This window comes from Lactuca serriola, chromosome 6 (genome assembly GCF_051521515.1).
Source record: "Lactuca serriola cultivar US96UC23 chromosome 6, Lser_US96UC23_V15, whole genome shotgun sequence".
In the NCBI taxonomy this organism is placed as follows: Eukaryota; Viridiplantae; Streptophyta; class Magnoliopsida; order Asterales; family Asteraceae; genus Lactuca; species Lactuca serriola.
This window is the reverse complement of record NC_136413.1, coordinates 125,361,673-125,375,423: the sequence shown is the minus strand read 5'-3', so window position 1 is coordinate 125,375,423 and position 13,751 is coordinate 125,361,673. Positions and strand designations below refer to the sequence as shown.

The 13,751-nt window shown below is 43.7% G+C and overlaps 1 protein-coding gene across 1 annotated transcript; it reads left to right on the top strand.

Annotated features, from left to right (window-relative positions):
* The first annotated feature begins 9,882 nt into the window (after positions 1-9,882).
* On the top strand, positions 9,883-10,893 carry LOC145060121 (uncharacterized). The gene has a single exon (XM_079007844.1). The coding sequence runs from the start codon at positions 9,883-9,885 to the stop codon at positions 10,891-10,893; it is 1,011 nt and encodes a 336-aa protein (XP_078863970.1).
* Positions 10,894-13,751: the final 2,858 nt, after the last annotated feature.

The following is a 13,751-nucleotide window of genomic DNA, read 5'->3' as shown; positions in this document are numbered from 1 at the left end:
AGTTCTCATTACAAAACTCTATTACATTTGGTTGGTTTATTGTAACATCTGGATTCCCATGTATATTATTTTATTCATTTATTTTGGAGTTTGTGGAGGGACTCGACGAGTTGGTGGTTAGACTCGCCGAGTAGGGTCGCGATTTCTTATCCGGGTTAATGACCGGACTCGGCGAGTTCATGAGTGGACTCAGCGAGTCCGTGCTGTTTAATGAAACCCTAATTTCTCGGGTTTGGGGGCCTATTTAAAGGCCCTTAGGGCTGTCATTGGCGGCTACCAAACCCCAGAGAGAAACCCTAATAGATTTAGAGCGTTTGTGAGAGGAAAGGAGCCATTTCTTGATCTTTGTGGTTGGTTCTTGCAAGAAAGAGGTGATTCCAGCTTAGAGGAGACCAAGGAGGTGGTGCATCTGAGGATTTCGAGCAAAGGACTTCATCCTTGAGGCGGAGGCTAGATCGTATTTCTACCGAGTCACAGATTACCGAGACATCTGAGGTGAGTCTTCTCACTATACTGTACCTGGATGGGTACTTATGTGTGACCGGAAGGTCCTGTATGATATGATATATGTGTTATATGGTATGTATGTGCTATGTATGAAATGTATGGTAAGGACCATAAGGTCAAGAGGGTACGGACTGGAAGGTCGATACGGGTAGGACCGGAAGGTCTACCGGAACCCGGGACGGAAGTCCCCTAAGACACCTGGATCGGAAGATCCCTTAGAATATGGCCTGGAAAGGCGTACGTGTGGTATGTGGTATTTTGGGGAACTCACTAAGCATTTATGCTTACAGTGTTATGTGTTATGTGTTTCAGGTACCAGTGATGATCGCAGGAAGGCGCCAACATGATTCGTACACACACGCGGAGTTTATATGTTTTTGATCTTGGGGTTTCATATTGAGATAATGTTGATACAATGTTTTGAAAAGTGAATGTGAATTATATTGTATGATTTTAAAAAAGTGAAAAAAAAATGTTTAAATTTTTACGGTGTTACAAGTTGGTATCAGAGCCTTGGTTTGAGGGATTCGGATGCACCCCTGGGCGTATCTTGACTCAAATTGAGGATTTGAGGAAATTTTTTAACAATGAAACAATTTTTAAAAAGAAAAGAATTTTGAAACAAGCAGAGCAAAGCCGTGTGTACGATCAGCCAGCGCCCGAACGGTGATTTCCCAAAATACCCTTACATTAAGTGTTATGATACGTGAAATACTATGATATGTTGGGTTATGTTATCCATGCTAGAGTAGGCTAGGTATTCATGATAGGACTAGAGTGGCCTGATTTGTGATGCCTTAGCCTAGAAGATTGTTGCTATTATGAGATGCTTGAGAGCGAGTAGATAGTGGTGAGGAGTTTATGAGAGGCTTACCAAAGGGTAGCCTATGCTAGCGAGATGTAGAGTACTTGTGAGCTAGGATCCAAGGAGGAGGACTTGGGGTGAATGTTGATGCGGTGTGGTCGGTAGTATAGGGCCCGTACTACTGAAGACATCAGATCAGAGAGCAGTCCAAGTAAGAATCCTTAGGATACTGGGGTACGAGTAGAGTTGCATTATCGAGTGCGAGTATGCTCGATCGAGTCTCTGATAATTTTTATGTTGTATTTCAGAGACATCATGGATGGGACACGACACACACCAGAGGGCAGGGGAGCCAGCGACGAGGCAATTCATCGGATGATTCACGAGGAGGTGGTTGCGGCCATACGGGCCGAGATTCTGGAGATGTTTGGGTCTATCAAGACCACACTGATTAAGACTTTTGATGAGCGGTATGCCGCTCTTACTAATGCTGCTGTTGTTGCAGCCACCGCAGCCGTCGCGGCTGCCAGGCCACAGGGGGGATACTCGTTGCTCTATCGGGAGTTCAGCAACACGAAGCCTCCAGAGTTTGATGGGACGCAGGACCTGATTGTTGCGATGAGATGGATATCTGACATTGAGGGATGCTTCTACACCTGCTCGTGTCCGGAGCATCTGAGGGTTCGGTTTGCGCTAAACCAGCTTCGCTTGGGAGCGAAGGACTGGTGGAAGTTTGTGACGGCGCACTACACGCCTGCTGAGCTTGCTGCAGTGACCTGGGAGAGGTTCACTGCTATGTTTCGAGATGAGTACGTTCCCCAGGTGGAGAGGGAGCGATTGGCACAAGAGTTCTTGACCCTCAAGCAGGGTACTGAGTCAGTTATTGTGATTACCAGGATGTTTCATGAGAGGGCGATGTTCTGCCCTGAGCACGTGTCGACCGAGCAGGCACGTATGAGCCGATATCTGAGTGTTCTGAGGAGAGACATTCGTGAGTTTGCGGCAAACTCATCATACCGGACATTTGCTGAGCTTCAGGAAAATGCTCGGAAGAGGGAGATTGAGTTGGAGACACAGGCCAGGGAGGAGGCCAAGTCTCAGAGGATGGATCGGCGGTCGGCACACTCTCAGCCGGCAGCCAAGCGGGCCAAGCCCGCCGATTCGAGGTCTGGGGGTCAGAAGGGTCGCACTTGCGGAAAGTGCAGCAAGGGTCATGATGGTGTTTGTAGGTCTGGTGCTTGCTACAAGTGTGGCAAGGAGGGGCATATGGCCAAGGATTGCCCCAAGGGGTTCATGGTTTGCTTTCATTGCGACCAAACCGGGCATGGAAAGGCCAAGTGTCCGCAATTGAGGGGGACAACACAGGGGATGCCGCATGGATCGGCCCCTGCTGCTACACGAGCTATTGAGGGGCAGCCAGTGAAGGCTGAGGCGCCAAAGGCGCGAGGAAGAGCATTCCAGCTAACTGCGGAAGAGGTCCACGCAGCTCCTGATGTCATGGATGGTATGTATTCTTTCATGTATTTACTATTATGTTGAGATATTGTGCTTATATTATGATATGCGTAGGTACTTTTCTTGTGAGTTCTGTACCTTCCTTGGTGTTATTTGACTCGGGTGCGAGTCGGTCTTTTGTATCTTTTGCTTTTAGTCAGCACATCAGTATTAGTCGAGAGGCGTTGAGTCGGCCTCTGAGAGTTTCCATAGCTGATGAGAGGGCGGTGTATGCCACCGAGGTGATTCGAGGATGTGTACTCGAGATTTCGGAGTGAAGTTTCCGATTGACTTAGTTCCTATTTCGATGGGGGATGTCTGTGTCATCGTGGGCATGGACTGGTTGAGCAGATTTAGAGCGGTTATCGACTGCGAGCGACAACTGGTGACTATACGAGACCCTAGTGGGGGAGTTCTTACGGTGTACGGCGAGGGTACACGTTATGGGTCGGCATTTTGTTTGGCCGCTAGAGCGAGACAGAGTCTACAGCAGGGCTGTAAGGGATTTGTAGCATATGTGATGGATACGAGGGTTCATTCAGAGAGACCGAGGTCAGTGGATGAGGTTCTGATAGTGTGTGAGTTCCCGAATGTATTTCTGGAGGAGTTACTAGGTGTGCCTCCCGAGAGGCAGGTAGAGTTCAGTATTGATCTGGTTCCGGGGGCTGCGCCTATCGCCAAGGCGCCCTATCGCCTTGCGCCTCCAGAGATGCAGGAGTTATCCTCGCAGCTTCAAGAGCTGCTGGGGAAAGGGTTTATTCAGCCGAGCAGTTCACCATGGGGAGCGCCTATCCTTTTTGTCAATAAAAATGATGGTTCACACCAGATGTGCATTGATTACCGGGAGTTGAACAAGCTGACGGTCAAGAACCGTTACCCATTGCCGAGGATCGACGATTTGTTCGATCAGTTACAGGGAGCATCTTGGTTCTCCAAGTTTGATTTGAGGTCTGGATATCATCAAGTGAGGGTGCGAGATGAGGATATCCAAAAGACAGCATTCAAGACTCGTTACGGGCATTACGAGTTCGTGGTGATGCCCTTCGGGCTCACCAATGCACCGACGGTGTTCATGGACCTCATGAACAAGGTGTGCAGGCCGATGTTGGATCGCTCGGTGATCGTGTTCATCGATGACATTTTGGTGTATTCGAGATCCAGAGAGCAACATGAGGAGCATTTGAGAGAGATCCTCGGAGTATTGAGATCGGAGAGGCTTTATGCCAAATTCTCCAAGTGTGATTTCTGGTTACGAGAGGTCCAGTTCCTTGGATACCTCGTTAACCAGAAAGGGATATTGGTCGATCCGGCCAAGATCGAGGCAATGATGAGTTGGGAGGTACCGAGATCACCTACCGAGATCAGGAGTTTCCTAGGGTTGGCTGGTTATTATTGGAGATTTATTAGGGATTTCTCCAAGATTTTCATGCCACTCACCAGGTTGACCCGGAAGGGTGTTGCTTTTTCGTGGGGCCCAGAGCAGCAGGCCTCCTTCGAGACACTTTGCCAGAGACTATGCGAATCCCCGGTGTTAGCCCTTCCGAAGGGAATGGAGGATTTCGTGGTATATTGTGACGTGTCGATATCAGGGTTGGGAGCGGTGCTTATACAGAGGGGGCATGTGATAGCATATGCATCGAGGCAGCTGAAACCTCATGAGTCGAGGTATCCCACCCACAATCTGGAGCTGGGGGTAGTAGTGTTCGCCCTCAAGATCTGGCGTCACTATCTGTATGGGGTTCAGTGTACCATATACACGGACCACAAGAGCTTGAAGTACTTGATAGATCAGCCCAACCTGAATATGCGCCAGAGGAGATGGTGGGATGTGGTAAAGTATTATGATTGCTAGATCCTGTACCACCCGGGTAGGGCTAACGTGGTAGTCGATGCCCTGAGCCGTAGGGCGGAGAGCGTCCCGATCTGAGACGTTTGCATGAGATTGACAATGATGGCTCCGGTGTTGGACACCATTCGAGGGGCCTAGACTGAGGCCGTGAGACCATAAAACCACAAGAGAGAGCAGGTTATCGGACAGGTATCGGAGTTCGTTACCGATAGTCGAGGGCTTATGACATTTCAGGGTCGGATTTGGGTACCGTTTGTGGGTGGAACGCGTACCATTTTGATGGAGGAGGCACATCGATCGAAGTTCTCGATCCATCCTGGGGCTACTAAGATGTATTTGGACTTGAAGAGAGAGTATTGGTGGCCCTGTATGAAGAGGGATGTAGCATGGTTTGTAGAGAGGTGCTTGACCTATCGCAGGGTTAAGGCCGAGCACCAGCGTCCGCATGGTAAGTTGCAGCCTTTGGAGATTCCCGAGTGGAAGTGGGAACAAATTACCATGGACTTTATCACCAAATTGTCGAGGACTGCGAGAGGCGTCGATGCAATTTGGGTGATCGTTGACAGACTGACGAAGAGCGCTCACTTTCTTGCTATTAGTGAGAGATCTTCTGCTGAGAGGCTGGCAGAGTTGTATGTGAGAGAGGTGGTTACGCGACATGGAGTACCGATCTCTATTGTCTCAGATCGAGACGTGCGTTTCACTTCCCGATTTTGGAAGAAGTTTCATGAGGAATTGGGTACGAGGCTGCATTTCAGTACCACATACCACCCACAGACTGACAGGCAGAGTGAGTGGACGATTCAGACGCTCGAGAACATGCTCCGAGCATGTGTGTTGGATTTCGGCGGAAGTTGGGACACGTATTTGCCCTTGGCGGAGTTTTCCCACAACAACAGCCATCATTCGAGCATTGGTATGCCACCCTTTGAGCTGTTGTATGGGAGGAGGTGTCGGACCCCCATTTTCTGGGGATAGGTAGGGCAACGTGTGATAGGTAGTACAGAGATTGTGCTTCAGACGACAGAGCAGATACAACAAGTCAGACAGAGGTTGCTGACGGCCCAGAGTCGTCAGAAGAGTTATGCGGATAGACGTCGGTCAGAGCTCGAGTTTCAGGTCGGCGACTTAGTACTCCTGAAGGTATCTCCTTGGAAAGGAGTGATCCGGTTCAGGAAGAGGGGCAAGCTGGGACCCCGATATATTGGTCCATTCCGAGTGATTGCGAGGGCAAGCCAGGTAGCCTTCCGGTTGGAGTTACCTGCAGAGTTGGGCCAGATCCATGACACTTTCCACGTGTCGCAGCTGAGGAAGTGTATAGCCAACGAGTTGGCAGTGGTACCATTAGAGGATATTCAGGTGGATGCGAGCCTGAACTATGTTGAGAGACCGATGACGATTAGGGATCGGAAGATCAAGGTTCTGAGGAACAAGGAAGTGTCTCTGGTGAAGGTCTAGTGGCAGCATCGGAAAGGGTCAGAGTTGACTTGGGAGCCGGAGCGTGAGATGCGTGAGCAGCATCCAGAGTTGTTTGCAAAGTGAGACTTCGAGGACGAAGTCTGATTCTAGTGGGGGAGAATTGTAACATCCGGATTCCCAGGTATATTATTTTATTCATTTATTTTGGAGTTTGTGGAGGGACTCGGCGAGTTGGTGCTTAGACTCGCCGAGTAGGGTCGCGATTTCTTATCCGGGTTAATGACCGGACTCGGCGAGTTCATGAGTGGACTCGGCGAGTCCGTGCTGTTTAATGAAACCCTAATTTCTCGGGTTTGGGGACCTATTTAAAGGCCCTTAGGGCTGTCATTTGTGGCTACCAAACCCTAGAGAGAAACCCTAATAGAGTTAGAGCGTTTGTGAGAGGAAAGGAGCCATTTCTTGATCTTTATGGTTGGTTCTTGCAAGAAGGAGGTGATTCCAGCTTAGAGGAGACCAAGGAGGTGGTGCATTTGAGGATTTCGAGCAAAGGACTTCATCCTTGAGGTGGAGGCTAAATCGTATTTCCACCGAGTCAGAGATTACCGAGACATCTGAGGTGAGTCCTCTCACTATACTGTACCTAGAAGGGTACTTATGTGTGACCGGAAGGTCCTGTATGATATGATATATGTGTTATATGTTGTTATATGGTATGTATGTGCTATGTATGAAATGTATGGTAAGCACCGGAAGGTCAAGAAGGTACGGACCGAAAGGTCGATATGGGTAGGACCGGAAGGTCTACCGGAACCCGGGATGGAAGTCCCCTGAGACACCTGGATCGGAAGATCCCCTAGAGTATGGCCTGGAAAGGCGTATGTGTGGTATGTGGGATTTTGGGGGACTCACTAAGCATTTATGCTTACAGTGTTATGTGTTATGTGTTTCAGGTACCAATGATGATCGCAGGAAGGCGCCGACATGATTCATACACACACGCGGAGTTTATATGTTTTTGATCTTGGGGTTTCGTATTGAGATAATGTTGATACAATGTTTTGAAAAGTGAATGTTAATGATATTGTATGATTTTAAAAAAGTGAAAAAAAATGTTTAAATTTTTACGGTGTTACATTTATTTTCATCTGTTACCGATGTTCTTGAATATTTTGAAGATGAAGGCCTTAATAGTTTTAGTCAACATCAAGCAAGTGGTCTTCGAATATATCTTCGATCATTTGATTTTGTATTCCACTTGCCGTTGATGTTGAAAATTTTGGGGATCACATACTGTCGCAAGCTCTACAAAGAAAAGATCAAGATATCGTGAATGCTATAAGTTTGGTGAAATCAACCACTGCAATGTTAAAAAAGATGAGAAATGTTGGGTTTGATGCACTTATTGGATATCACCTCTTTTCATGAGAAAAATGGCATTCAAATGTTGAACATGGAAAAAGTTATGTTGACCCAAGAGCCCGAAGACAATATACCAATATCTCCGATCATCGTTTTTTTTTTTTTTTTTAAACGTGGTTTTGGATATGCAAATTTAAGAGTTCGGTGATCGTTTTAATGAAGTAAGCTCCGAATTGCTTATTTGTATGACGGTTTTGAATCTACATGATTCATTTTGTGACTTTGACCCATAGTTACGGAAGTTGATTGATTTATATCCACATGATTTTAGCTATAAAGATAGGTTGGATATTCTAAATGAACTTTCGGTTTACCCCAATCATATGCAACAAGATGGAAGATTTGCAACTTTGAAGAACATATCCGACCTTGCTAAAGTTATGGTGGAAACCAAGATGCATCAGTTCTTTCCTTTGATTTATCGTTTAGTGAAATTGTCATTAGTTTTGCGGGTTGCAACCGCAACAGTGGAGAGATGTTTTTCTACGATGAAGCTTGTAAAGTCGGATTTGCTAAAGTGATGGTGGAAACCAAGATGCATCAGTTCTACGCCACCCACTGCCGGAGGTCCTGCCACCTGTCAACTGTGTTGCTGTGCTATTTCGTAGGTACTCCACACACCAGAAATTGTTTTACATACGGTTTTCCTGTCGATTGTCGCAGCCCAAAACGAAATCAATTTTTTTTTGTTTGTTCTTCTGCGATCGAGGTTGCACAAGGAAGAAACATCAAAATTCAAACTTTCATTTAAATTGTTTAAATACCACCCCACTTTCGAAATTTCTTTTCAAAAGGAGTCCAAACCCTTTAGTATTCCATTCCAAAATAATTAAAAACCCCCTTTTTGAGAAATGATTTACAAAACAAGTCCAAGACTATCAAACTTCAATTAAAAGTTTCAAAATCTACCTTATTTTAGAAAAACCCTTTCAACTAAATCCTAAATTATAAATACAAAAATTTAATAAATTTAATGTTGAATTATATTGATTTATTTTATATTAAACAAACTTTAGATTAAATAATTTTTTAGGAATTATTAAATAAATTTTTAGATAAAATTTATTTAAATAAATAACTATTTAAATAAATTTTGGATTAACAAAACCTTGAAAATTATTAAATAAATCATTTACTTAGCTAAAATACCAATTATCATCCACATATTAATTTATGTTAATGTTTCCTTATAAAAAAATTAGAAATTCCAACACCACCAATATTTATTGGCTCTAACACATTTGGTCGCCATATTGGAATCCCTACCCCTCTCTCTTTAGCCTGCAACGCGAAATACCGGGGACCCCCTCCCTCATCTATAATTTTTATAGGTTCGTTTTCTAGAGATTTTTCTAGTTTATCGAAAAGAGGTGTTATAGGTGGTTGAGATTTTTTTTTAATTTTTTTTGGTATTTTTTTTGTGATAGGTGTGTGGTGTGTGGTAATGTGATAATGTAACGGTGATGGTGGTGAGGTGATTTAGTGGTGATGGCGGGGTGATGTATTAGTGTATATTTGTGATGGTTGGTGGTGTAGTGTCGGTGATTATTGGGGTAATGATGGAGGTAATGATATTTGTGATAGTTATTTGTGATTGGTGGTGATGATGATCGGTTGTAGTCATTACTGGTTAGTGGTGATGAAGGTTGGTAATGGTGGTGAAGGTTATGGTGATTGCAGTGGCGGATCCAGAAAGAAAAATCAGGGGTTGCATAAATTCTTTAGGGGTTGCACTACTAGAAATTTTTTTGTTACCGAATGAAGTTTCCATCACAAAATCGCCACTAAACCAGTGAATTTACACTAAATTTATAATTATCAGATATTGTGATGGATTACTGCGTGACAGATTTCCAACGGATTTGTGATGGATTTTCGAATAAAAACATGAAATTTATATTTAACGGGAAAATTAGAGGGGTATCCCGGGCTACATAGTAGCTCCGCCCCTAGGTGATTGGTGATGGCAGTGGAGCCGGTAACGATAGTGGTGAATTCATTAACATCATTAGTGGAGTTGATGGTGGTTGGTGGAGTCAACGACATACGGGTTGTGGGTGTGAAGGTACACGAGGCACTTACATTTTCTAATTAAAATAAATATAATTAAAAGTAAACAAAATAAGAAAAATGACAAAAAAAAAAAAGAGGAAAATTGTTGGCGAGAGCTGGATAAGCTCTAATTTTCTAGATAATTATCAACCAATTGTATTTCCTTGTTTGTAGCATATAGATTAGAAGTTTGTTATTTTGTATCTGTATAAATCCTTGTACTCTGTTTATTTATCATATATTGAAAATCTGGAAATCTTTTTCCTCCATACGTATTCTCTCAAGCTCTCATGGTATCAGAGCAAATCCTTTGAAAGTCTTGTAACAGATCGAAGCAATGGTGGAATCTGAAACTAGAGGTGGATCTGGTTCGAATGCACCAGTCGTTGTACAAAACATTCAAGATGCACCGTTCCCTTCTGGTGTCATTCTTGAAGAAAATAATTATCCTTTGTGGTCTCAGTTAATGGAGATGCGCATAGGAGCTCGTAAAAAATCCGGTTTTCTCACTGGATCCTCGGTTAAACCAACAACGAATGAGAAACTTATCGAATCATGGACCACAGATAACAACAAAGTGAAAAGTTGGCTCATTGATTCAATGAGTCCAACCCTAATGCGAAGATTCATCCGACTGAAAACGGCAGCTGAAATCTGGAGTACTGTATCGAAAACCTTTTATGACAGGACAGATGAGACCCAACTCTTTGAACTAAACCGTAAATCCTTCAGCACTCGCCAGAACGGAAGACCTTTAGCAACTTACTACAATGAATTGGTTAGTCTCTTTCAAGAGATCGACACACGTATGAATGATGAATATGATAATGTTGAGGCAGCGGTGGCGGTAAACAAGGCGCTGTCAAGATTCAGGGTCCACATCTTTCTTGCCGGCTTGGATCCCGAGTTTAACCAGGTTCGGAGCGAATCTATTAGAAAGGACCCTCCTCTTAACCTTGAGTCTTGCTATGCATATATTCGGAAGGATCAGAATCAAAGGAGTGCAATGGAGGCTGTACCCGTTGAACCCGATAGCATGGTCCATGCTGCAACCCGTAACAGACCCTTCAAGAATAAAGGTCCAAACGAAAAAGGCGGAAACAATTTCACATGCACTCACTGTGGAGAGACAGTCCACTCAAAATTAAGGTGTTACAAGATCATCGGTTATCCCGACTGGTGGGATTTTTCGAAGAAACCGAGGAAGAAGGTCGGGCAAGGACTAGCGGCGGCTGCACCTTCCTCTTCCAATAGTGAAGGTGCTTCAATGGCAGCCCATACTTTCACAAATTCTGGTAAGTCTTATCCTAACCACACGAAAACTAGTAGTTGGTTAATCGATACGTGAGCCACCGATCATATGACAAACGATCCTAGTATCTTAACCACATCTTGTACACCAAAACAATCGAAAATTTATACAGCTGATGGAGATGTCGAAAGTGTAACTGCTGAGGGAACAGTAAAGGTCTCTAAATCCATGGAATTAGACTCCGTACTTGTTGTTCCCTCCCTATCAACCAATTTACTTTCAGTTAGCCAAGTTACTAAAGCTCTAAACTGCTATGTTATCTTCCGGCCAAATGATTGTGTGTTTTAGGACATGGTGACACATCAGATTCGTGGCTATGGTACTAGGAGGGGAAGACTCTATTATTTGGAAGAAGATTGTAGGAGTCAAGTGAATCACGTGGGAGTAGTAGAAGCAAATAAGTCCATGATTGTGGTATGGCACCGCCGCCTTGGACATCTTTCTTTTGAGTATCTTAGGAAATTAAAACCCAATTTGTTTTTGAATGTATCAAACAATTGTTTTAATTGTGATATATATGAACTTTCAAAAAATAAAAGAATATCCTATAGTCCTAGTACTCATAAAGTTACAATGCCTTTTATGGTAATTCATTCCGATGTGTGGGGGCCGGCACCAATTGCTACTCCTAATGGTGCACGCTATTTTGTTACTTTCATAGATGAATGCACACGTATGATATGGGTATCACTTCTAAAACACAAAGGAGAAGTTTTTAATGCATTTGTAGAATTATATAATCATGTGAAAACGGAGTACAGGAGGGATATTCAAACTCTCCAATCGGATAATGGTGGGGAATACGTGAGCCTTGATATGAAAAACTTTTGCAAACAAAACTCAATCCGCCATCAAACTTCATGTGCAAAAACACCACAACAAAATGGGTTAGCTGAACGGCGAAACAAATCTATACTAGAGATAGTACGTGCCTCACTCTTTGACATGAAAGTTCCTAGGAATTTTTGGGGAGAGGCGGTCCGATCTGCTGCCTACATTATGAACCGCACACCCTCGAGGGTGATCCAATTCGATACCCCTCTTAAAAGGCTTCATAATCTGCTAGAAACGGAACCAAAACTGAATTTGGAGCCACGTATCTTTGGGTGTACTGCATTTGTTCATCAAAACTCCGGTAAGCTTGAACCATGAGCTGCTCGATGCATGTTCATCGGATATGCGGAATACAAGAAAGGTTATAGATGCCTTGATCCTGACAATGGGAAAGTGTATGTGACCCGTGATGTCTCATTCCACGAGACGGTACCGTATTTCTCGAATGAGGTATCACTTCAGGGGGGGAGAAATAGTGATGAAGTGATCCTGAATAAGACACAAAACTCTAATTCTAGTAATGATGATGATGAAGTTGTATGTGTAACTGAACAGATACCACCGACACAAATGTTTGATGAATCAGTTGTGGAAACGAATCCTTTTCAAGGATTCGATGAAGGTTTTGAGACAGAGACGGAGGAAGAGAATGATACCGATGATGCCGTTTTTACAGATGTATCCAGCGATACAAACAATGGTAACGATAATATAATTGGTTCTGTTTTACAGGCACATGAGCAAGAACCGGAGGTGAGTGTAATACCTGATGGAGATGGAGACAACACTCAAAGACTCCCAACACAAAGTACACGTGGAAAACCAAAGAAAATGTACGAACCATATCCAAAGGCGAAAAAGAAATACCCGATCTCAAATTATGTTTCTCAACATAGGCTCGCGAAAGCACATGCTTGTTTGGTAGATAATTTGGCAAGCACCACTATTCCGGAAAATATTGAAGAAGCTTTAAAAGATGAGGGGTGGAGACAAGCAGTGAATGAAGAGATGAAAGCACTTCAAATGAACCAAACATGGGATCTAGTAACTCTTCCTCATGGAAAAAGGACGGTGGGGTGTAGATGGGTTTTCACTGTGAAATTGGAATCGAATGGGAATGTGGTAAAACTCAAAGCTAGGTTGATGGTGAAAGGGTATACATAGAAGTATGGAATTGATTATGGAGATACGTTTGCAACGGTGGAAAAGATGAACACAATTAGAATTCTCATTTCACTTGCGGTAAATGAAGATTGGCCGTTAAAGCAGTTTGATGTAAAGAACGCCTTCTTAAATGGCTATCTTGAAGAAGAAGTTTACATGGACCCTCCTCCGGGTGTTGATAGTCATGGAAAGGTGTGTAAGCTGAAGAAGGCCTTGTATGGGTTAAAGCAATCACCGCGAGCATGGTTCAGACGGTTCTCTACCTTTATGAAGAAGATAGGTTATAGACAAAGTGATGCAGATCACACTTTGTTTATAAAGACCAAGCCCGGGAAAGTGACGGCCCTAATCGGTTACGTGGACGATATGGTAGTAACAGGAAATGATAAAGAAGAAACTGAAAGGCTTTAGAAGATCTTGGCCATTGAATTTGAACTAAAGGACCTTGGAAGTTTGAAATACTTCTTAGGTATTGAAGTAGCAAGGTCTAAAAATGGAATATCAATGAATCAAAGGAAGTTTATTTTGGATCTTTTAATAGAAACCGGGATGTTGGATTGTAAACCCATTGATACGCCTATTGAAGTGAATCATCACTTAGAGATGGTTCCTGATCAAGTGCCTGCTAACAAAGACCGTTATCAAAAGCTGGTAGGGAAGTTGATCTACTTATCTCACACACGACCTGACATAGCTTATGTTGTGTCAGTTGTAAGCAGGTTTATGCATGCTCCAAGTGAGAAACATATGCAGGCTGTTTTTCGAATATTAAGATACCTAAAGTCATCTCCTGGTAGGGGGTTATTCTTTGGAAAACATCAAGACCATAATGTAAGTGGTTTTACAGATGCTGATTGGGCTGGCGATCGTAGTGATGGAAAGTCCACTTCCGGATA